Consider the following 23,663-nt stretch of genomic DNA (forward strand, 5'->3'; position numbering starts at 1 on the left):
AAGAGTGGCTTGCGGGGGATGTGAAGTCCGTCTCAGTAACACGGGCGCACACTGCTGAGGACCGTGACTCCAGCCCCACTCATGCAGGTGCCCAGTGCGGAGCCTCGGGCTGCAGACCTGGCTGGGCCGCGGAATCTGGTGGGACTGGCAGTGTTTCCAGCCCGTGTGTGATCTCTCCGCCTGTAGGCTGGGCGTGAGCACTGAGTGCTCTCCAGGCATTCAGGGTTGACTTTAACTCAACCTGTGCGGCTTGATGTGTCTACCCCTTGCACCCAGCCTGCGGAACCCCTGGGTGGGGTGCTTAGGGTTTCAGGGACATAGCCCTGACCCAGCCTGAGCGCCTCTGAAGCCTGCTGCACCCCATCCTTCCATGGGTGTCTGATCGTATGATGCCCCCAGGCTAGCAAGTTATGGTCGCCAAGTTTAAGAATCGGCAGAGCGCAGACCTCCGGCCAAGCCCCAAGGTCAATGTGAGACGGCTCTGATGTGCACCCTCTTTGGCACGAGAGTGAGCCTCACCATGCCGGCACTGGCGTAAACTTTAATCTGTAGGCTTGACACTTCACTCCCACCATGACTCTATAAAGAGGACATCCCACGAGGATCCCTGGGTACCCACTGGCTGTTGTGTGCCTTGCCCAAGGCCGTCAGCCATAAGTGTAGAATGGGGAGGGGACCCCAGTCGGCTGGACTCTCAGACCCAACAGGTGGCCTCACGGGGGTCGCAGTGGCTGAGCCGGAAGGGCCAGGGTATCACCTGCTCCTAGTGCACCTGCAACCAGGAGAAAGCAGAGGGTGTGGAGGACACAGGGCCTGCCCGAGGGCCAGCCAGACCGAGCCGGGCTGTTCGCCCCGTGACCCTCAGGCCGGTTATACTGGCTGCAAATCAGGAGCTCAGAGCAGCGGGGTTCCTACCCTGTGACAGGCGAGAAGAAAGAACAGAAACACCACAGGCGTTTCTGACCTGGAGAGTTAGGTTTAGAAAATTACTAGGCAGAAAATTACTGCACTGATAGAGAAGATGGGAGGGAAGAGAGGAGGACAGGCAGAGAGGGAGGCAGGGAGGGAGGGAGGGAGGCAGGAGAGGAGGGAAGGAAAGAAGGAAGAGAGTCTTCTCAGCTCAATGAATATTTGGCAGATGAGTGATTTTATTTCCTAGCTGGTTGTTTTTGGAGACATCAAATGGCAACCCACTCCAGCATTCTTGCCTGGGAAATCCCACGGACAGAGGAGCCTGGCGGGCTACAGTCCATGGAGTCGCAAAGAGTCGGGCTTGACTGAGTGACTGAGCACGCGGTAATGGTCCAGCTCTGTTCAAAGTAGTTCTGGAACCTTCTCATTGAAGAAAACCCCAGCAGCCAGGTGTTTAGCTCCCCAAGATCCTGCCCAGCTCAGTTCTTGGCTGATCCCCATGCCCCTCACCCCAGCAGCGTCTCCCACCCCGCTTCTTATTTAGTGGAGACTCAAAATCGAGGTCTATCCATTTAAGAGGGGTTGGGCTGGGCTTGCTCGTAGAGTTAGATTCAGGTCATTTTACTACATACAAGTCACTTTGAACCTCTTGGAACAAGTGCAAAAGATAAGTTGGTGTATCCTTGCGAAGCAGTGAAGGGAAGCGTAGTGGGCATCTCAAAATGCCCACTACCTGCCCGAGGCTCTGCACATTGCTGTCCTCACAAGGGCAGCTCTTCGGACCTCAAGGGCCACCCACCCCCTGCCAGCTTAGGGGGGGTCACATCACACAAGGTCACGCAGGTACAGGCCCCAGAATTCTCCAGACTTCAAGAGTGGGGTGCTTTTTCTTTCTGTCTGTTTTGGCCTCTGCTGATGGCGGGCGCTTTCTCCATGCAGGCCAGCTTTCAGACCTTCCAGGGGGACCTTTCATCCCGTGGATCCTGCAGCAAGTTCTCATTCATTTTCTGCATATCACAGCCTAAAAACCAGACGCAGGAAACCATATTCACTGTGAAGATGCATTCAAGCGTACCCGTCAAAAGAAGTCTGTAGAATTTTTGAAAACACATTTACAAATTCCTTCCTCCCATTTTCATTACTGCAAAGGGCATACTCTTTTCGGGTGTCAGAACACAGACGGCTACCACTTAGCTGCCATTTCTGCCTCCTGACCAGTCCTCAAGCGTCCGGTGAAGCCTCTCTGGAGAGGCTGGAGGCTGTGTGCTGGGCCCGGTGGGTACAGACATGAGTAAGACCCATGCCCCCCGGGGGCGATAAGGCACGCTCACTAAACAGCCGTGCACGCCAGGCCTAGGCTGATAAGGGCTGTGGGAAAGGCTGAGATGAAAGGTCGTGAGAGTATGGAGCAGAGGGGAGGGCCTGTACACGCGGGGGAATCGGGCAAGGCCAAAGGATGGGGACGAACTGTATAGAGAGACTCGGCGAAGGCCGACATCCCTCCCGGCTGAGGGCCCCACGGCTGCCGGGGGTGGTCCCGGGCCAGACCCCTGCGTACCCGGCCCGTTATCCTGCCCACTGCCCCCTCCTTTCAGATGAGCAAACGGAGGCCCCACGAGGCTAAGCCCAAGATCACAGGAGGGTTCCAGAAGCGGGCTGGGCATCCCACTCTGTCTGAAGCCCAGAGCCCTTGCTCTTAGGTCGACTCACCCTTTTCAAAGAACTTTTTGAAAATGTTATCCCACTGATCTTCCTGTCCCCGAGTTTCTCTATGTCTCACCAGCCGGTTGGCACAGATGAGTCACCCTGCCCGTAACGGCCTGAAGTTCACTTGCCCGGCTCCGCCCCCTCCCCCCGCCACCCTGGCCCTGGCCCTGGGCCTCTGGCCAAGGCTCACTCCTGCTGGCTGCTGTCCCCTGGGGTGTCCGTAGTCACCTCGCACTCCCTCACCCCCTCTGTCAAAGTTCACCCCCCAGGAAGGCAGTCAGTGGAAGGCCCCAGCCTCTGCCCAGGTGAGACCCACCCCCTTGGAGACACCGTCCCCACCCAGTGAGCCAAGCAGGCAGCACGTGGCCTCCAGTGCCCTGGCGTCACTCCCCTGTGGCCAGTATCTACACGGGCCCTCAGGAGGCCTGGATCCCAGGCTCAGAGCTGCACTAGCATCAACCCCATTCGTGTGTGTGTGTGCTCGGTCACTTCAGAGTCGTGTCCAGCTCTTTGCGACCCCATGGATTGTAGCCCGCCAGGCTCCTCTGTTCATGGGCTTTCCCAGGCAAGAATACTGGAGTGGGTTGCCGTTCCCTTCTCCAAGGGATCTTCCCAACCCAGGGGTCGAACGCATGTGTCTCTCATGTCTCCTGCATTGGCAGGCGGGTTCTTTTCCCCAGCACCCCCGGGAAGCCCTCAACGCCATTCATTCTCCCTCAAAGCCAGCTGGGGCAGGGACCCGTGTTATCTCCACAGTAGAGAGGAGACCCTGAGGCTCAGAGAGGCGGCTCTGCTCACCCCAGGTCACACAGCTCGCGAGAGGCGGGCGCTGAGAGCTGGGTCTGAGAGCTGGTGCCCTTGGTTGTCCTCGTGGAAGTGGGGCCCGTAGATCCCGGCGTGGAAAACCAGCTCCGTCCCTTCCCGAATCAGGACTCTGGGGCTGGAGCCATGCGGTTATCTCCCAAACTGCACAGTCAGCTGGAACGAGGATTCCAGCCCCTTAAATGAAACCATGGGCTTCCCTGGTGGCTCAGACGGTAAAGAATCCACCTTCAGTCTGCCTGCAGGAGACCCAGGTGCGATCCCTGAGTTGGGAAGATCCCCTGGAGAAGGGAATGGCTACCGACTCCAGTATTCTTGCCTGGAGAATCCCATGGACAGGGGAGCCTGGCGGGCTGCCATCCACGGGGTCACAGAGTCGGACATGACTGAGCGACTAACACAACAACACAGCACGAGGGAAACCGGGCAGGTGGTCTCCAAGTTCACAGAGAAAGTCCACGTGGCTGGTCAGAGCTGTTTCAGTCTCACGTCTTTCTCCGGGGTGGTTTTCAGAAGCCTTGGGAGCCCCGTGTCCCTGGTCCCCCCCAGAGGGCAGCGAGTCATGGTATCTGGCCGACCTGGCACCGTGACCATGAAGATCACCCGACCTGGCGGGCACTCTCGTGGGACCCCAACCCAAATACCTGCTCTCTATCTGACAGAGAAGCGAACCACAGCCCCGGGAGGGCACACGTCCTGCCTCAGGTGACCCAGGCAGCGCGTGACCCGCCCGAGACCCAGGTCCGGGGGCCCCAACACCGGAGGGCTTCACTGTGACTTGCATGAGTTTCTTTCCATTTTCTCAGTGGTTCGCAGCCCCTGGCCACACATCTGAAATGCCTGGGGTCCCGCCCGGGCCCAGCCCGACGCAGTTGGATCAGCTTTGGGGACTGGACAAGTGGGCAGACTTCGACTCTAGGAAACGCCCAGGGATCCACCTAGAGGAGCCTGAGGCGGGCCTGGAACCAGGGGAGAACTGAAATTGTGGGGCGGGGGGAGCTGGAGGCTAGCTGCTCCATCTTCCCATGCCTTCCCCTCCGTCTCCTTCCCCTCCAGCCCACCAGGAACTGGTCTCCAGCCTCCCTCTTGGTCTGGGGCCCTCTGGCATTGGGGGTGAGATCTCTGTACGGCCCCTCCCTCTCTGGTGTCTCACCAGCCTGGCGCAGACCAGCGTCAGTCGCTCAGTCATGTCCGACCCTTTGCAACCCCATGGACTGTGGCCCACCAGGCTCCTCTGTCTGGATTCTCCAGGCAACAATACTGGAGTGGGTGGCCATTTCCTCCTCCAGGGGATCTTCCCGACCCGGGGATTGAACCTGGGTCTCCCGCATTGCAGGCGGATTCTTTCCCGTCTGAGCCCCCAGGGAAGCCCACCACATACTAGGTGCTCCCTAAACATTTGGTGAACAGATTCACACAGAGGGCCCCCCAGCCACTCCTTCCACACCAGGATTGCACGGTTCTCTGCTGCAGGATGTAAAGGCATGACTCGGCCAGCCCAGCAGGTAGCATGGCGCACCCATCAGCAGCACGTCGGGTGCCTCCTATATTACCCCCTTCCCAGCAGTATGTATTAACTTAAAGAAATCCTTTCTACTTTAATAGCTAGAAAACAATCTTGGTTTTGGTTTGAATTTGCATTTCTTTGAATGCTGGTGAGGATGAAATTTTTTTTTTTTTTCATGTGCTTCTTAGTCATTTGAATTGCTTCTTCTGTGAATTGTCTGTTCCCAATTTACTAATTTGCAACGAGAAACACAACTGCCAAAGGGACCGGATACACGTGTCCCCCAGCCAACACCCCAGCTCCCTGTGGGCACCCTGCATGGGGAGGCCAAATTCTAATCAGAACAAGGCTTGGTGAGCACAGAATGAGGGAAGGGAGGGGCCGGTTATGCGATTCCAGGGCTTCAGGGTGTCAGAGCAAGCTGGACCTACCGCTGGGATGCCCCCGAATGATCCTTGGCCAGGACAGCATCCTCCTTTTTCTGTCCTCTACTCCAGCTGCCCAGCCCTTCAGATGGACACGGTCTCTCTTTAGAAACATTGCTACATTCATCTCCAGCTCCCGCTGGCCTGAGAGCCCTCCTGGGTCCATGCTTGAACTCTCAAGGCGGTTGGTCTTCACTCCTAATTCCTCTGCCTCCTTGGACTGCCTCTGCATGCCTTGGGGATTCGCAGAGTGGAGCTGATCATTTTTAGGGTGTTGTCTTGGAGTTGCCCCCTCCCGTAAGTGAAAGCAGCTTCAGGGGCTCTGAAGCTGAGCTGTGTGTGAGACTCCACACACAGGTTCCGTGTTTAGAACAGTTCCATCCTTGTGCAATTTTTTCAAGGCTTTCCTTGGACTCTCCTGGAGGGCTCTGACCAGGTTAAGGTCCATTGGCAGAGAGAACCTTGACAGTGCAGAACAGCCGCCCGAGAAGTCAGAACTCCAGGAACCAGTGAGAGGGGCTCCAGGCAGGCCTGTGGTTCGGGGGTGGAGGGGGCTCCTGGAACAGCAGGGACAGGAGGATTTCATTCAAGGGTGGGAGGAGGAGGAGGACTTAGGTGGGGAGGCCTAGGGATCTCTGGCCTGGAACATGGAGCTGCCTCCTTCCCGGGGCCTCTCAGACCCTCTGTATCCTCTTCTGCCCTCTGGCATCTAGGGGGATCTTCAGAACCCAAATCTGACTGAGTCATTCCCCTCCTTCAGCATTTCCTGCATCCCCTGGATAGCGCTCCAGGCCTTTCACAGCCTGGTCCCCAGTCTCCCTTCTAGGCCTGCCTCTCTTCCCCAGCAGACCACTGGATCGCTCCTAAATATCCCCTGTGTGTTCAGACCTCTGGGCCTTTGCTTAGGTGGGGCCTGCAGCCTGCAGTGCCTTCCCGACTTGGCCAGTCCGTCCTCATTCTTTTGAGTCCCAGCTCAAGCATCCACTCCTCCGTGAAGTCTTTGCTGAGCCCTGCCCCCCTCCCCGAAACCCTTCGCTGTAGCATTTGCCACGTTTACAAGAGTAACTTTTCCAAGCACCTGCTCCACAGCTGGAACCCTGAGAACTGTGACATTACATACGATGCGTGGCTTATCTGAATGCCCGAACCTCCCCCTCGGGGCCACACGGAGTGGGCGCTAGATGAACGGGAAGGTAGCTGTTGCTTGCACCAAGCTGAGAGGCCAAGGAGACTGGAACCTGGCTCTGGCCTCCAGGACCTGGGGCAAATTCCTCCTCAGTTCGCTTCTCTAGAGAAGGGGAGCGTGGAGACCCAGCTGTCCGCAAGGCCTTTTATTAAGACAGCCTGGTGGGCTTCCCTGGTGGCTCAGTGGTAGAGAGTCCGCCTGTCCGTGCAGGAGACAAGGGTTTGATCCCTGATCTGGGAAGATCCCACACGCCATGGAGCCACTAGGCCCATGGGCTACCACTATCGAGAGTGTGCTCTCCAGACCGGGAACTGCAACTCACGAGCCCGCGTGCCGCAACTACTGAAGCCCGCCCTCGCCCTGGAGCCCATGCTTCACAAGAGAGGCCCGCCTACCGCAGCTAGAGGGTGGCCCCCACTCACCGCAGCTGGAAAAGGGACCCAAACAGCAACGAAGACCCAGCATAGCCGAAAATAAAAAAAATTATTGAAAAAAGAAAAAAGACCCCACATGAGGCACTATTCTAGAAATAAACATGTTACAATGATTATATAATGTATATAATAAAGATCATGTTGCATAAATATGTCTGGTAGAATGAACATATCAAAACAAAGCCCTTATAGTTACTTGCAGTCAGATTCTAGAACCGAGGAAGAGGCAGGACCAAGACCTCTTGCGGGGGGCAGAATTTGAACCTCAGGAGAGTGAGGTATTTCGTTACAAGAAACACGACACTGCTCTTGGCCCCAGAGAGTAGGTGTGGTGAAGCAAAATAAAGGTGGATGTGAGAGTCAGGCAGAGCACAGCTCAAACCCCAGCTCCACAAGCCTCGTGCCCTGGGGCCTTGAGCAAGGCCCGTAACCTCTCTGATCCTTCAAGATGAGACACTGTCTAGCTAGCCCAGAGAGGTGCCCTTGGAGGCAAGACTCCATGACTCCTGGGACTCCCTTCCGTTTCATCCCAAGGAATGTAAGCCGCCAGGAAAGGGAGCTTGGACACGGGGCCTCACTCTTCTAAGCCTCTGTTTTCTTGTCTGCCTAGCCAGGGTTGCCAGGCGGGCTGACTTGAGGTGAAGTGAGATTGTGGGCTCAGAGAACTGCACTCGGATCTTCAGTGAACATTAGCTTCCCTCCCGGCCTGGCAGGGGTCATCTTCTCAGGCTGAAAGCTTCGGAGCAGCCCCATCTTCTCGGGCAGAGAGCTTCGGACAAGGCGTTCAGAGCTGTAGAGGCAGCTGAGGAGGAGGCATGGTCAAGAATAGGAGTCAGAGGCTCTGGAACACGTGACCATTTGCCTTCTCCCATCAGAAAATGCTCTTAAACAAACAGCAAGTTTCCTCCATTAATAAGGCCTGTGGAATGCAGATGCGATTTTTTTTTTCCTTCTCCTTTTTCTGCTGATTAAGTTCCCCCAAAACCCCCTTAAGAATTTTAATAAGAAATGCAAAAATCAACAGAAGTCCAGCAAACCCTTTCCTGTTATTAAATAAAGGGAAAGTAAATATTGCAAATTGGACATATTTCATAAGAGGATGTTTTGTTTGGGTGAAAAAAAACGAGAAAGAAAAGAAAAAGCTATTTGCTTTCTGGCAGCAAATACATGTCTTTGCTGAATTTTGGTTTCAAATCTGATGACTGGGGCATTATTTCTGGTTTGCCTGGAATCCAGGCCTTTTGACATCGGAGGCGGACGTGCCCAGAAAAGAGGAAAGCCAGGTTTGGGCCACCTTGGGCTTCTCCTCCTGCCTCTCCTATGAGCAGACCAATGAATTCGTCAACCACCCAGGAAATGACACCCTGAGCTCAGAGAGGGGGCCAGGTTGGGGGGAGGGGGAGGCGGTCACACACAAGAGCAACTTGGAACAAAGAAAATTTCTATAAGGAAGAGAAAAAAAGCAGAACAAAACCCCAGATTCTCCTTTTTAGGATATGAGACCATCAAGCATATCTTATCAATACAGCATAGCGGCCCTGCAGTTAGGCAGTGTGTATGCACGACAGAGGATGAGATGGCTGGATGGCATCGCTGACTCGATGGACATGAGTCTGAGTGAACTCCGGGAGTTGGTGATGGACAGGGAGGCCTGGCGTGCTGCGATTCATGGGGTCGCAAAGAGTCAGACATGACTGAGCGACTGATCTGATCTGATCTGATCTGATGCTTGCTAAGTCACTTCAGTCGTGTCCAACTCTCTGTGGCCCTATGGACCACAGTCCCCCAGACTCCTCTGTCCATGGGATTCTCCAGGCAGGAATACTGGGGTGCGTTGCCATGCCCTCCTCCAGGGGATCTTTCTGACCCAGGGATCAAAGCAGCGTCTTACGTCTCCTGCACTGGCAGGGGGGTTCTTTACCACCAGTGCCATCTGGGAAGCCCAAAGTCAGGCAGAGCTGGGTCTGATTCCTACCTCTGCCACTTCTTAGCTGGATTACCTTGGGTCAGTTACATAACTTCTCCCACTCAGTCTCCTTATCTTCAAAATGGGAAGAATAAAGGTGTGCACTAACGGAGCTGTTGGGAGGAATGAGTGAGTGGGAAAATGAGCCAATACAGGGAAAATGAAATGGAAATCAAACCAGTCCATCCTGAAGAAAATCAGTCCTGAATATTCATTGGAAGGACTGATGCTGAAGCTGAAGCTCCAATACTTTGGCCACCTGATGGGAAAAAGTGACCCATTGTAAAAGACCTGATGCTGGGAAAGACTGAAGGCGGGAGGAGAAGGGGACCACAGAAGATGAGATGGTTGGATGGCATCACCGACTTGATGGACATGAGTTGGAGCAAGCTCCAGGAGTTGGGGATGGACAGGGAAGCCTGGCGCCCTGCAGTCCATGGGGTCGCAAAGAGTCGGATACAATTGAGCAACTGAACTGAACTGACATGGATCTTTTTTCATTTTGTGCAATAGGACAAATGTAGAGAACGAGGAAAAGTGAGAAGACTTTGTGTAGTGATCGATAGTTTGCAGAGCACTAAAGACCTGCCACATTGGGCACTGCAGCCCTGGGAGGCGGGCAGAGCGAAAACTGCCTTCAGTTTCTGCTTGCAGCACCTGCTGTTGGGAGGGGGTGTGACCCCTCCAGGCTGCACAGTAAGTGGTCCATGTGATCAGGAGTCCAGAGAAAATGACCAAAGGAAAGGGACGGAGGGAGTGAAGCCAGAGGGTGGAGCCATGTCCAGCCACACAGGAGCCGCGTCTTCCAGGGGCCCCTGCACCCTCTCCTGGTTCCCTCTGCCCCCCTCCTGGAGTCCCCACAGCCTCACTGGCTGCCCGCTGCTCCCTGGCAGGTGTGGCAGGCACAGGATGCTGGGACCACTTGGGCGTTGCCAGGATGAGCTGTTACTCTGCAATTGCTGGTGACCTGGACCCCCGTAACACCAGAGCCAGGCCGGTGCATTTCTGGCCGAATTTGTCCACCCCTTCCTCTGATCACCTTGCCCCAGGGTCCTCTCCCGCCCTCCCAGAGTACGGGCAACCGTCATCTTCAAACCGCTGATCCTAAGCAGGAAAATTATTTAGGTTTTGTCATTCCCTGTCTTTGTATTTATCCAGTTACCTGAAGCATCTTTTCTGTGCAAAAATTAAAATAGAGAAGTCAATATACCAAATTAACAATCACCTATATTTCTACCCCTATGTTTGCTTCTGTAGTTTAATTTTTCTTTAAGAAATAAAATCTAAAGCTAAAAACCCCTTATGTACTACCTGAGGCCTACAGATAACTAATGAATTTGGTGCATAACCTTCCTGTTGTTTTAAAATAGTTTGACATATCTGTGCATACACTGAGGCCTTGATACTGTTGGGACTGTGTTTTAACTTAATGGAAAGGTATCATAGGATTCATATCATTCTGCATCTTGCCTTTGTCAGCAAACATGTTTGTGAAATCTATCCATGCTAATGAGCACAGAAGAATTATGGCTGAGACTACTTTTCCACTTTATAAATCCTCTGTCCCATGTTCTGTACGTCCCTTCTTCTAGGGATGGACATTTAGGTCGTTTCCTTGTTTAATCACAAGCCATCATGCTTCGATTAAAAAAAGAAAAAATCTTTGTATGTGTCCCATCTCTGCCCAGGTTTTTCTAGGAAATTTACCCAGATGTCGAAATCTGTTTCATTAATCACAGGGAGGAGTAAGTTTATGTGGGATCAACTTCCTCTTCCTGTGATGAACCCCAGTGTGACCTTGGGCAAGTCATTTCACCTCTCTGAGTCTGTTTTCTTACCTGTAAAACCATTGTGTGATAACCGCTAATTCAGAGTGGCTGTGAGAATCATATGAGATGGTCTCTCAAAAGCAGCTCGAATCAGGCAAATGGTAGGAGTCCAGCAGCTCCCACCATCTACGCTGTGGGTTTTTCTAGCATCCAAAGTAGGATCTAAAGGTAACACTGGCACCTTGCCCTGGGGGCCCTGGACCCAGCAAAGCGCAGCCTTGGGGGCTCTCCCGGCCCACACCCCTTAAACCCGCTGTCAGCTCTATCTCCCTGCCTAGCCTGGTGTCAGCTCCGTAAATAACTGAACAAATGTTTTTTTCAGCGTCTCAGTGGCCTCAGCTGTAAAATGGGATGGCAGCACCTCCTCCCAAGGGCTGCCCTGAGGCTAAATTGTTGGAGAATGTCTGCAGGGCGCTTGTTAAAATGGAACGCCCGTTCCTGCACATCTTGAACCCTTTCTCCTTCATGGCAGAGAAATGATCTGAGGTTTCTTCCCGCCGGCCGGGGGAAGCCAGACTGCGGTCCCCGGATTGATTTTCCTTTCCAGCCCGGTGTTTTTTGTTGCCGATGCTGCGGGTAGACGCGTAGAACCTTTTGCTGGGTGGCTGCTTGTGTTGGTTTTCCTCGCCGAAAACTGGAGGCTGGGTAGTTGAAATTTGCTAAAATACCGCCATCTAGTGGCCTGCGCGGAAATACTGCAGGGCTTTCAACCCGTCTGAGAAAAACAATGGGGCGACAGCTGGGGCCGCCCTGCCCCGCTCAGAAACGCCGGTGGCTCCCCATTGTCTGCGGGGTAAAGTCCAAACGCCCAGCCTGGAATTCAAGCGCCTGCGAGATCGGGTCCCGCCCTGCCTATCAGCCCTTATCGGCGGCTTCGACCTCCTGCCCTGCCAGGCCCAGCTCCTTTCCTGCTCCAGAAAGTCCAGGCCCACACCTCCTGGCACGTGGGCCTGCCCTGTGCCCCTGACTGTCTGCTGTCTCCCTCCTCCTCCTCCTCCTCCTCCAGGCTCACCCTTCTCCAGGATCAGCTCAAAGGCCACCTCTTCCTGGAAGCCTCCCGGATTATTCAGCCCATCTGAGTCTTCCCTGACCTCCCCCGCCACCGCCCTGGCCCCACAACACTCCCTCTGGGGCATTTCTGTATTTCCATGTCCCAGGTGGCACAGTGGTACAGAACCCGCCTGCTAGTGCAGGAGTCATAAGTGACATGAGTTTGATCCCTGTGTCGGGAAGATGCTTGGAGAAGGAAATGGCAACCCACTCTAGGATTCTTGCCTGGAAAATCCCATGGATAGAGGAGCCTGGCGGGCTTCAGTCCACGGACTTGAAAAAGAGTCAAGACTTCCCTGAGCGTGCGCACAAACACACATACACGTGTTTCAAGCTGTGCTTCTGTCAAAGCACTGCCCTCCCGTATCAAACATGATGGACAAAAATGAATGCAAGACTGATGGAGCATCGCCTGGCCTCCCCACTTCCTAGCTCTGAAAACCTGGGCAGGGAGGGAGCCTCACCTGTGAAATACCAGTGAGAACACCTATCTCACAGGACGTGGTGAGAGTCAAGGTCAGATGCTAAGTGGCTAGCACATGTAAAGGCCTGATAAATTATTAGGGTGGTCAGACGAAATACAAGGTGCCCAACTGATTCTGAGTTTCAGATAAATGATTTTTATTTATTATAGTATACGTATATCCCAAATAGTACATGTAGCTCCTGTGTTACATTTCACAGATGTTAACGATTATTGTTCATTTTGTTAGATGTGCTAATGAAATTGGGTATATATATTTATACAGTCAGTCCCCATTATTGGCACATTCTGTATTTGCAAATTCACCTGCTGGCTAAAATTTATTTGTAATGTTGAAACCAATATTCGCAGTACTAGGTCACTTACAGACACGCACATGCGCAGAGAGGAGAAAAATTTGAGTCTCCCGGTGGGCGTGCTCTCAGCTGATGTCAGCAGCTGATACTCTGTCTTGTTTCAGCTCCCATGTCATAAACAGGTGTGCTTTTTGCCGTCCCTTCGGCGCCACGCTTTTCGTATCTTTGTGCTTTGTGTTGGTGATTTTCAAATGGACCCCCAGGCAGAGTGCTGCGGTGCTGCGCGTTGTTCCTAAGCCAAGAAGGCCGTGCTGTGTCTCACGAGAAGATGCACGTGTTAGATGCCCTTGGTTCACTCGTGAGTTATACACACATGGGCCAGGAGTTCAACGCTGATGAATCTACTGTAGACATTAGGTAAAGTGTTTTTAGGCAGAAGCACACATGAAACAAGGCTGCACATCAATTGGTTGATGAAAATGTTGTGCCCGGAGGCTGGCGGGAACCTGCCTGTATTTCCCCTAGAAGCAGGGATTCAGTATTCCCTAATTGCGTGTTCATGTGACTTTACAGAACTACTGTGAATAACAAGAAGCAACTATATGGATATGGATGTAATAAAATTTAAATTCCTACCTGTTAGAGTCACATATCAAAATATAAAGTGTGAAATTATATGCTGCTTTAAAACACCCTAGCAGTGGGAGAGAAGTGTGTTTTATGGACAGTATAAAAGAATCAAGATACCAAAGGTTGAAGATGCTGGAAGTGATGAGGTATTAGGCTGTTCTCTCTCCTTTTGTGTATGTTTGAAAAGGGCCATAACAAAAGGTCTAAAACACACACTGTTGGGAGTTCCCTCGTGGCCCAGTGGTTAGGATTCTGGGCTTTCACTGCCCTGGCCCGGGTTCAGTCCCTGCTCAGGGAACTCAGATCCTGCGTGGCATGTGGGGGAGGGGGAGAAGGGACAAATAAACACACCACCAAGAAGAAAATCTTGGTGCAAGAATACCATGTTCATTAGCTTTTTCTCGGGACCCTCTGGGGGGACAGGACTCCAGATCATGGCCCCTGAGAGCCCATCGTGGGCACATCCCAAGCCCTTGAGCGCAGAGCACCCACTGAGTTGCCCAGCCCTGGCTCTAGTCTCAGCTCCCCCTCAGACTTGCTCTGGCGACTCTGAGCCTTTTTCCTTACCGGGTAAATAAGGAAGTTGAACTGGACAACCTCTGTGTTCTCTTTCATTTTAAAAACCCTCTCCTTCCAACTCCAGTATTTCCTCCATCGCCTTGTTCTGGTGCAGTATTACAGCACACCTCCAGCTGTCTTCCCAACCCAGTCCATCCTGGCATCACCATTCTGCAAATCTTGCTGAAGTTCTCCCTTTTTTGCAACATTCTAACCAGGAACCTACCCTGATTTCTATTTCTCTAAAGTCTGAACTCCTCAGCTGAGCAGTCAAGGCCCCTGCAGGTAGAGTACCCACTAAGTGCCATGTCTGGGGCTCTTTCTGCCAGGAGTTCACCGTCCAGTTAAGGAGGACCAGGAATTAGGGACATCACAGGGGTCACCAGGTCTTCCCTGATGGTTCAGTCAGTAAAGAATCAGCCGACAGTGTGGGAGACCTGGGTTCAATCCCTTTGTCAGGAAGATCCCTGGAGAAGGAAGTGGCAACCCACTCCAGTATTCTTGCCTGGAGAAGTCCATGAATGGAGGAGCCTGGTGGGCCACAATCCATGCATGGAGTCACAAAGAGTCGGTACACGACTGAGTGACTGACACTCTAACTACTTCTTTTCAGGGGGCACCAGACTATCCTAGAACACAGAGGAATGTCACCCAAGGCAGCCTGGGGAAGCAAGAGGAAGTGTCCTGAAGAAGAGAGGTCTGAGCTGAGACCTACAGGGCGACCAGGAGTCACTGCTGCACACCCAGGAGAAGGATGGTCCAGGTGGCAGCCACAGTGTTCACGAAGGTCCGGAGACAGGAGAAGGTTGGGGAAGGTCCGGATTTCAGAGCCCGTCACACTCAGCCTCATTAATCTCTCTGGCATTATCTGCCACCCTTTCCTGCCACCTGCCTTCCACACAGCCCAGCATGTGTGTTATGTTTGCTGGGGACCCTGGGATTTATTTTAGGAAGGTATATATTGCACTCCCTACCAGGCCTCCTTTAAAATAACCAGGTAGGAGAAGCTTTTATAATTCCCAAGGCACCTTTGTTTCGCTCATCCCTCATGATCCTGATGACCCATTTTTTAATAGAGGAAACTGTGGTTCAGAACGGTTCAATTCAGTTCAGTCGCTCAGTTGTGTCCAGTTCTTTGCGACCCCATGGACTGCAGCATACCAGGCCTCCCTGTCCATCACCAATTCCCGGAGTTTACTCAAACTCATGTCCATTGAGTCGGTGATGCCATCCAACCATCTCATCCTCTGTTGCCCGCTTCTGCTCCTGTGTTCAATCTTTCCCAGCATCAGGGTCTTTTCAAATGAGTCAGTTCCTCGTATCAGGTGGCCAAAGTATTGGAGTTTCAGCTTCAGCATCAGTCCTTCCAATGAATATTCAGGACTGATCTCCCTTAGGATGGACTGGTTGAATCTCCTTGCAGTCCAAGGGACTCTCAAGAGTCTTGTCCAACACCACAGTTCAAAAGCATCAATTCTTTGGTGCTCAGCTTTCTTTATAGTTCAATTCTCACATCCATACATGACTACTGGAAAAACCATAGCCTTGACTAGACAGAACTTTGTTGGCAAAGTAATGTCTCTGCTTTTTAATATGCTGTCTAGGTTGGTCGTAACTTTCCTTCCAAAGAGTAAGCGTCTTTTAATTTCATGGCTGCAGTCACCATCTGCAGTGATTTTGGAGCCCCCCAAAAATAAAGTCTGTCACTGTTTCCCCATCTATGTGCCATGAAGTAATGGGACCAGATGCTATGATCTTAGTTTTCTGAATGTTGAGTTTTTTTTTTAATAATTTTTGTTTACTTATTTTTGGCTGTGTGGGGTCCTTGTTGCTGCCTGGGCTTTTCTCTAGTTGTGGCAAGTGGGGCTCCTCTCTAGCCGCTGCGCTCCAGCTCCTCGCTGCAGTGGCTTCTCCTGCTGCTGAGCATGCGCCTCCAGGGCACACAGGCTGCGGCAGTTGTGGCACATGGGCTCAGCAGTCGCAGCTGTGGTTCCGGGCTCTACAGCCGTATCACATGGGCTTAGTTGCTCTGAGACATGGGGAGTATTCCCAGATCAGGGATCAAACCTGTGTCTCCTGCATTGTCAGGCAGAAACTTTACCTCTGAGCCACCAGGGAAGCCCTGAATGTTGAGTTTTAAGCCAACTTTTCCACTCTCCTCTTTTCACTTTCATCAAGAGGCTCTTGCTGTCACTCACTAAAGATCACACAGTTGGTGAGGAGGGAGGTGAGGATGCTAATGCAGGTCTGACGCCAGGCCTGTTGTCCTTGGGTCATGGCAAGTGCAGTCGCTTCAAGCATCCCATCTCCCCAGGGCCGAGGACCACAACTCCTTAAGGCCCGGCTTCGTGTCTCGTCCTATCGCTGTCACGCCAATACCTCCCAGCTACGTGACACTGGCTAAGTAACTTAGATCTCATCTGTGAAACGGATCTTGTGGGACTGCTGTAGGGATTAAACGAGAACAGCACCTGTGCAGAGGGGCTATCGGTACAATCGCGGGAAGCGCAGGAAAGAGGACGCGCCGCCCGCGACTCACACCCCACTGAGACCCGCCTGCAGGCCCCGCGCATGCGCGCTGCGCAAAGACCCGGCGGGCCCTCCCGCGGGCTCCACGGCTGCGCAGTCGCCCGGCTTTGCGGCCGCGCTGCTTGACGGCAGCGGTGTCCGCCCCCCCGGCCGGCGTTGCCGGGGTAACGTCGCGCGCGTGCGGGGGGCGGAGGAAGGTAAGGTACCCTGGGCCTCCGGGAGCGGGAAGCAATTCGAGGCGACGAGCGCGGTGGCCGCGGCCTTCGGGGAGGCTCGTCCGCGGGAAGAGGCGTCGCCTTTTCCGAAAGCTCTCCGGGGCGAGAGTAGAAGCGGTCCTGAGACGTTCCTGCGGGCGTACAGCCACGCGGAACTGGGCCGGGACGCAGGGCCCGGCTTCTAGTTCTGCCGGAATATTAGCCCCCTTTCCCCTCCTCCGTGTATCTGCAACTCTCTCTTTTCTATGCTTTTTCTGGAAACACTGACGCCGCGGGGCAGAGTGCCGCGGACAGAGTAAGGCGAGGTGCATCTGATAACAGACTGTGCCCTAGAGGAACCTTCTTTGGTTACTAGCAGGGTTGCTGGGGCTGTAGGAGCCCGGCAAAGGGACAGGTTATGACACGGGGTTGGGAGTCTGTTGAGCCCTTGACTTTTTTTTTTTTTTTTTTTTGCTCATTAGTTGCAGCTGCAGCTTTTCGCCTGGCTCGCACATCACATGGTAGGCCCAGTATCAGGCTCGTTCGCACAATCACCCATCAGTCTTCAAAGGCTTAACTTTTGTTTGTGTGTCTTAGTCTCGGGTTCTAACCTGAAAGCTCCCCAGAGGCAGGATTGTCTCCCTTTTCATCCTTGCCTCCCTAGCCTACGAGGTAGGCACTTGCAGCCTCAAGCGTGTTTGTGTGTATTTTTAATTGGGAGAATGTGAGTTCTGCTGAGTGGGAGGCTTTAACCAGCTGGTTTGGCAAGGTGGGCCCAGGGGGGTGGAAAATTAAATAATGGCACCTCCCCCCTTCCTTTTTGCCTTCCTTTGTTTTGTTTGGAATAAACATTTGCTAAACACCTAAAAGGTGTTAGCTTGTGTGCTCACGGGAAGAATTAGGAACAAGCCCTGCTTTTGATAGAAAACTAAATGTATTGTGTACCTAACACTATGGGTGCCTGGAGTCAGTATAGCCAGGTTTGGAAGAGCGAAAGAACAGCTCCTTACAGGTGCGTAGCACTCCCCGCCAGCCCCCAGTCCCTTTCCTCCTCTCTCCAGTGGGATGGCTGTTGGCATTGAGTTTGAATAGGCCATCCTATCTCTAGTGGTTGGAAACATGGACTACATATTGAAATCACCTGGATCCCATCTCTGACCTTCCGATGTAATTGTAGGTTAGGCCTGGGGATTGGGAGTTTCAAAATTTCCGCAGGTGATTCTAAGAGCAGCCAAGCTTGAGAGCCACTGTTATGTATGACCCCAGGTCAATTTTCTTAATCTTGTAAACTGTTGTGTTTTTTTTTTTTTTGGCCATGCATTAGGGCTTGTAGGAACTTAGTTCCTCAACCAGGGATTGAACCTTAGCAGTGAAAGCACAGAGTCTTAAAGTCTGCTGAGAAGTCAGAGAATTACCTCTTAACCTTCATTCCTGTTAATTGCTGGTAATATTCCAATACGTGGATATGTTGTTCTTTAGTCGCTAAGTCATGTCTGACTCTTTGCGACCCCATTGTAGCCTGCCAAGCTCCTCTGTCCATGGGATTTCCCAGGCAAAAATACTAAAGTGGGTTGCCATTTCCTTCTCCAGGGGATCTTCCCGACCGAGGGATCGAACCCAAGTCTCCTGCGTTGGCAGGCGGATTCTTTACCAACCAGGGAAGCCTATATGGATGCAGCATGTTTTTAAAAAATCTTTTTATTGTATATTTATTTACTTATTTGGCTGCACCGGGTCTTAGTTTAATGTGTGAGTGGCATCCACGCAGTTTTCTAGTCCTGATCAATTTGAAGATGAAACTGAGTTCCGGGACCGTACGTGGGTTGTTAAAATCACACGATCGTAATGGTGGCGCTGCACATATGGAAGGCCTACTGAGAGGCACGTCCTCCTTGATGTCCATGCGGCCACATGCACAGCGGCACACCAGACCTCCGAATTTTGACGTCTTGTGAACAGCAGGGAGTCTTGTGAGAGGAACCTTCTATGATGCCAACGTGGGTTGAAGTACAGAGTTCTTGCCATCAACTGTCAGAGCTCCTTCTAGGCTTTCTTAAAGAGTTAACAGCAGTCTGAAAGAGAGAATCCTAAACAATCTAGGCACATTAAAACAGAACTTTTTCACTGGTTGGAGAGAATTTTATTGGAAGTGCGTGAAGTTAGTGAACATTTTCTGTTTTTAAAAATCTTTTAATGTAATATATACAAGTCAAATACTCAGCAGCAGTTAAGTTATAAAAGTGAACTGCTTATAAAAGTCCACGAATTATTCCTGGAAACCCTAACTAGAAACCAGCATCCTGCCTCAAAAAAGTCGACAGGTTATTTTAAGTTTTAGAATAAGTTGCCGTTTCTTCAGTTGCATGCTAAAGGCGCTTGGTGCTTGAATAACACAGAAGGTCAGGGTGCTGACCCTCTGTGATCGTCAAAACTCTGAGTGTAATTTTCAGTCCGCCTCCAGATCCGTGGTTCCTTTATATCTAAGGCTATGCATCTGTGGACTCAACCAACCATGGATGGTGTATCACTGTAGCATTTACTACTGAAAAAAGTCTGGGTGTACGAGTACCCATGCAGGTGAACCCCATGTGGTTCGGGGTCCGCTGTAGTTGCTTGGGTTGAGTGACAAATTGGCAAGGGAAAGTCTACTTAAAATGCCCTTGAGAGGGAATCTCTTAATTCCGCATTAACGTGGTGTATGTAGTTTTGTTCTGAACACTATATGGCAAGATGTGTGCATAGATACACACACGTATATGTGTATATGAAATGTATACAGTCATGCTCAATATTTACATCTATTGGGGGACTCATTTGGAAATTATCTTAGCATTTTGCTGTCTGGAATACTTGATAGCAATCTTATGAAGCAGTCTTCCAACTTGCTGATTCTTTTTATAGTTACCATTGTAACTGGTTATCACCGTCTTAACTTCCCTGGTTTCTGTTTTCCTTCGTCCTCATTTAATTCCTTCACATCTTTTGGAGGGTGGCTAGAGAATCCCAGGGACGGGGAAGCCTGGTGGCAGCTGTCTGTGGGGTCACAAGTCGGCCACAACTGAGGCGACTTAGCACTAGCAGCAGCAGAGAAATCCTTACACATTGGACAGAGCTTTTGATTTCTTTCTTTTCCCTAACACTCATTTCTTTCGGTGCTCTGGGTCTTAGTTGCAGCACTTGGGACCTTTTTTTGTTAGGTTGCAGCAGCCGGCTCCTAGCCTGTGGGAGAAAGTGGAAGAGTCAGTGCATCTCCAGGAGTGGGTCTGCTGGGCGAGGGGCTCGCTCTCCTGGCCTTGCTGTCCTTGGTGCTCGTTGTCCTGCCAGGAATGATTTGTGTGTGTGTCTGTCTCCCCATCTGGCCCGTGGGCTGGTTAAAGGAGCGGCGTGTCTGTCTCCCCTCGAATCCACAGCATGACCTCAACCACATGAGAAACGAAAAACCATACAGAAAAAATTGAAATATTTTTAAAAGGGTAAATTACAACTACACCGGATACTATTTCTCTGCTGTCTCATTAGCAAAAATCAAAAAGTCTGAGCACACACGTGGCCGATGAGTCTGCAGCAACACACGCACGCTTCCCTAATATTTATTTTTACCTCTTTGGCTGTGCCCTGCCTTAGTGCTGGCAGTGGGTTCTTAACTGTGCCCTGCAGACTCTCCTAGTTGTGGCGTGGGGGACCTAGTGCCGTGACCAGGGGTGGAACCCGGGCCCCCAGCACTGGGAGCACAGGGTCTTAAGCCTCTGGACCACCAGGGAAGTCCCTGGGTTTCTTTTTAATGGGCCTAAAACTAAGATCATGGCATCTGGTCTCATCACTTCATGGGAAATAGATGGGGAAACAGTGGAAACAGGGTCAGACTTTATTTTGGGGGGCTCCAAAATCATTGCAGATGGTGATTGCCGCCATGAAATTAAAAGACGCTTACTCCTTGGAAGGAAAGTTATGACCAACCTAGATAGCATATTCAAAAGCAGAGACATTACTTTGCCAACAAAGGTCTGTCTAGTCAAGGCTGTGGTTTTTCCAGTGGTCGTGTATGGATATGAGAGTTGGACTGTGAAGAAAGGTGAGTGTCGAAGAATTGATGCTTTTGAACTGTGGTTTTGGAGAAGACTCTTGAGAGTCCCTTGGACTGCAAGGAGATCCAACCAGTCCATCCTAAAGGAGATCAGTCCTGGGTGTTCCTTGGAGGGACTGATGCTAAAGCTGAAACTGTAATACTTTGGCCACCTCATGTGAAGAGTTGACTCATTGGAAAAGACCCTGATGCTGGGAGGGATTGGGGGCAGGAGGAAAAGGGGATGACAGAGGATGAGATGGCTGGATGGTATCACTGACTCGATGGACATGAGTTTGAGTAAACTCCGGGAGTTGGTGATGGACAGGGAGGCCTGGCGTGTTGCGGTTCATGGGATGGCAAAGAGTCGGACACGACTGAGCAACTGAACTGAACTGAAACCCTAAGAGCCCCTCAGCTTCCTGCCCCAGCTTTCACTGCCTTCACTGGCTGTTTCAGGCTTGAGTGCCTCCTGTGTCCAACAGATGCTGGTACCAAGTGCAGGGCACAGCTAAGCAGTCAGCGGTGCTTTTTCCCTTGCCAGCGTTTGGAGCTCAGGAGGCTAAACACGTGAGTGGTACAGCGCCCTTGGGTCTTCAGGCACCGCATGTGCTGTCAGCCTCAATCCAGTCCAGAGCCAGGCCTGGGGGTGGAGCAGGTTCCAGTCCCCATCTCGTCCCGGCGCGCCTGCCCAGCACGTGGGGCGCCGGGCCCTGAGACTGGGGGCGGAGCAGGTTCCAGTACCCATCTCGTCCCGGCGTGCATGCCCAGCACGTGGGGCGCCGGGCCCTGGGACTGGGGGCGGAGCAGGTTCCAGTCCCCGTCTCATCCTGGCGCGCATGCCCAGCACGTGGGGTGCCGGGCCCTGAGACTGGGGGCAGAGCAGGTTCCAGTCGCCATCTCGTCCCGGCGCGCATGCCCAGCACGTGGGGCGCCGGGCCCTGGGACTGGGGGCGGAGCAGGTTCCAGTCCCCATCTCGTCCCGGCGCGCATGCCCAGCACGTGGGGCGCCGGGCCCTGGGACTGGGGGCGGAGCAGGTTCCAGTCCCCGTCTCATCCTGGCGCGCATGCCCAGCACGTGGAGCGCCGGGCCCTGTCTCCCGCACTCCCTGCGTTTCCCCCCTGGCCCGTGGCTGAGTTCCTCTGTCTTTATCACAGCAGCGCACCCGATTTGACTTCCTTCCTCCAGCCATTACTGAACCGCAGCCTGTGTGTGTTTTGTCCTTGTTTTCTCTCCTCGGGCTGAGGAAGGGAGCGATACCAGCTTCACCTTCCTTTCCTCCCTCAGAGCGCTGCTGCTGCTTAGTCGCTCAGTCATGTCCGACTCGTTGCAGCTGCCTGAACTGCAGCGCGCCAGGCTCCCTTACCCTTCACTGTCTCGGAGAGTTTGCTCAAACTCAGGTCCATTGAGTCACGGTGACGCTGTCTAACCATCTCCTCCTCTGTCGCCCCCTTCTCCTCTTGCCTTCAGTCTCTCCCAGCCTCAGGGTTTGTCGGCTTTTTGCATCAGGTGGCCAAAGTATTGGAGCTTCAGCATCAGTCCTTCCAGTGAATATTCAGGGTTGATTTCCTCTAGGATGGACTGGTTTGAGCTCCTTGCTGTTCAAGGGACTCTAGTACTGCTGGGTGTCAAGTAATTCCAGGATTCTCCATAACCCTCAGCCCCTAACCTGGAGAAGCACTGACCCTTCAAACGAGAGGGAGGGCTGCCGCCCGTGCTCCCGGCAGGACCTGGAGGACGGAGCCGAGCCCTTCCCCTCCGGGCCTCTGACAGCGTTTCTCTAACCTGGCCCTGCTTTCTCATCCATCAGCAGTGTTGGCAGCGCTCTGCCTGTAATAGTAACGATAGTGGACACGCAGAGCGCTCGGTGCCACGTGCTGGAGGCTGTCCTAGGCTCCTTCCGGGTCTTCACTATAAGATGGAGCCTGTTTTTATCCTTATTTTGCAGAGAAGAAAGCAAAAGCTTGGAGAGACAAAGTAAGTTTCGCCCATCACACGACTGGGCAGTGGGGAGCCGATTCCAGTCCCCACACCCTGGCCTGATGCTTCCTGCTCTCAGCCGCTCAGGATGACCATATAAAGTCATTGTCATTATTGTTAATTTACCTGAAAAACTGGGAGATGATCCTGTTTTGGAACATGAAATGCTCACTACCTGTACTTCTTTGAGGACGGGGTGCTTTTGGTTTTCTCTCTGTCCCCAGCACCCCTTGTGATTAGGAGCCTCTGGTGGGTGCTCGGTAAATGTCTATTGGCCGAGTGAGCGGGCGGGAGGAATCCTCGAGGGCAGAAGCCCTCTTGGGCCCGCTGGCAGGAGGCCTTTGAGTAGCATTGTGCCCATGGACCTGTCTCTAGGCTCGGAGGCACCAGCTGCGATCAGAAATCGTACCATGACTCCTGGGGCATTGTTGTGGAATTCATGGGGGTCCCCTCGGGGAGTGGGGTTTGTACCGCTCCAACAGATCCGTCTTGTTTTTGTCCCTTTTGAATATTTTGTTTTTCTCACAGGCCACGAGGTTTATCTGAGCCTGGGTATTCAGGCACCCGCCTGTCTGATTGGCGTGGTAACCAATTGACTTGCTTCTGTCTGTCTCTTACAGTCCTGAAGGAACAGTCACTTGGGAAGATGGCTGAGGCGGTGTTCCGTCCCCCAAAGAGGAAGAGAAGAGTGCACGACAGCTATGAGTCTCCCCTGCCCATCCCTTGCGGTCAGGACCGTGGTCCTGAGAAGGACTTCCGAATCTTCCGGGCTGAGATGATAAACAGCCATGTGATCGTGAGGGGCCTGGAAGACATGGAGCAGCTCTATGGAAAGGTAGGTGTGGGCGGCTCAGCCCGGCCGCTCCCTCACAGCCCCGAGGCAGCCGTGCTCCCCCACCCACCCCCGGAAGCAGACCACCAGTGACCCGCACACGCTCTTTGAGGTCTGGTCCAGCGTGGGAGCTGAATGGGGTGCCCCAAAGCCTTAAGCCCAGAGGCCATAACCCCCACCCACGAACCCACATTGTAGCAGTGAAGTTGGGTCAGTGCATTGACCTTTCTTGCTTCTTGATTGTAAAAGCAACATGTG

The 23,663-nt window shown here is 52.7% G+C and overlaps 1 protein-coding gene and 1 long non-coding RNA gene across 12 annotated transcripts in view; one reads left to right on the forward strand and one right to left on the reverse strand.

Annotated features, from left to right (window-relative positions):
• Positions 1 to 23,663, forward strand: part of LOC113880949 (peroxisome proliferator-activated receptor gamma) — a 217,488-nt gene that overhangs the window by 157,119 nt on the left and 36,706 nt on the right. For 8 of the 11 annotated variants that reach the window (XM_027523652.1, XM_027523651.1, XM_027523654.1 and 5 more), the window contains one exon: positions 23,194 to 23,408. In XM_027523652.1, the coding sequence (XP_027379453.1) occupies positions 23,194 to 23,408 (215 nt within the window). Of the gene's footprint in view, positions 1 to 14,443; positions 14,594 to 16,451; positions 16,533 to 22,137; positions 22,571 to 23,193; positions 23,409 to 23,663 lie in introns of those variants that run through there. The other 3 variants (XM_027523661.1, XM_027523660.1, XM_027523662.1) reach the window with 3 other exon arrangements.
• On the reverse strand, positions 1,129 to 2,727 carry LOC113880951. The gene is made up of 2 exons (XR_003507892.1): positions 2,623 to 2,727; positions 1,129 to 1,933 (listed from the first exon to the last, which is right to left on the reverse strand). It is a non-coding gene; the product is annotated as an uncharacterized LOC113880951 (long non-coding RNA).

Source organism: Bos indicus x Bos taurus, chromosome 22 (assembly GCF_003369695.1).
Source record: "Bos indicus x Bos taurus breed Angus x Brahman F1 hybrid chromosome 22, Bos_hybrid_MaternalHap_v2.0, whole genome shotgun sequence".
NCBI lineage: Eukaryota > Metazoa > Chordata > Mammalia > Artiodactyla > Bovidae > Bos > Bos indicus x Bos taurus.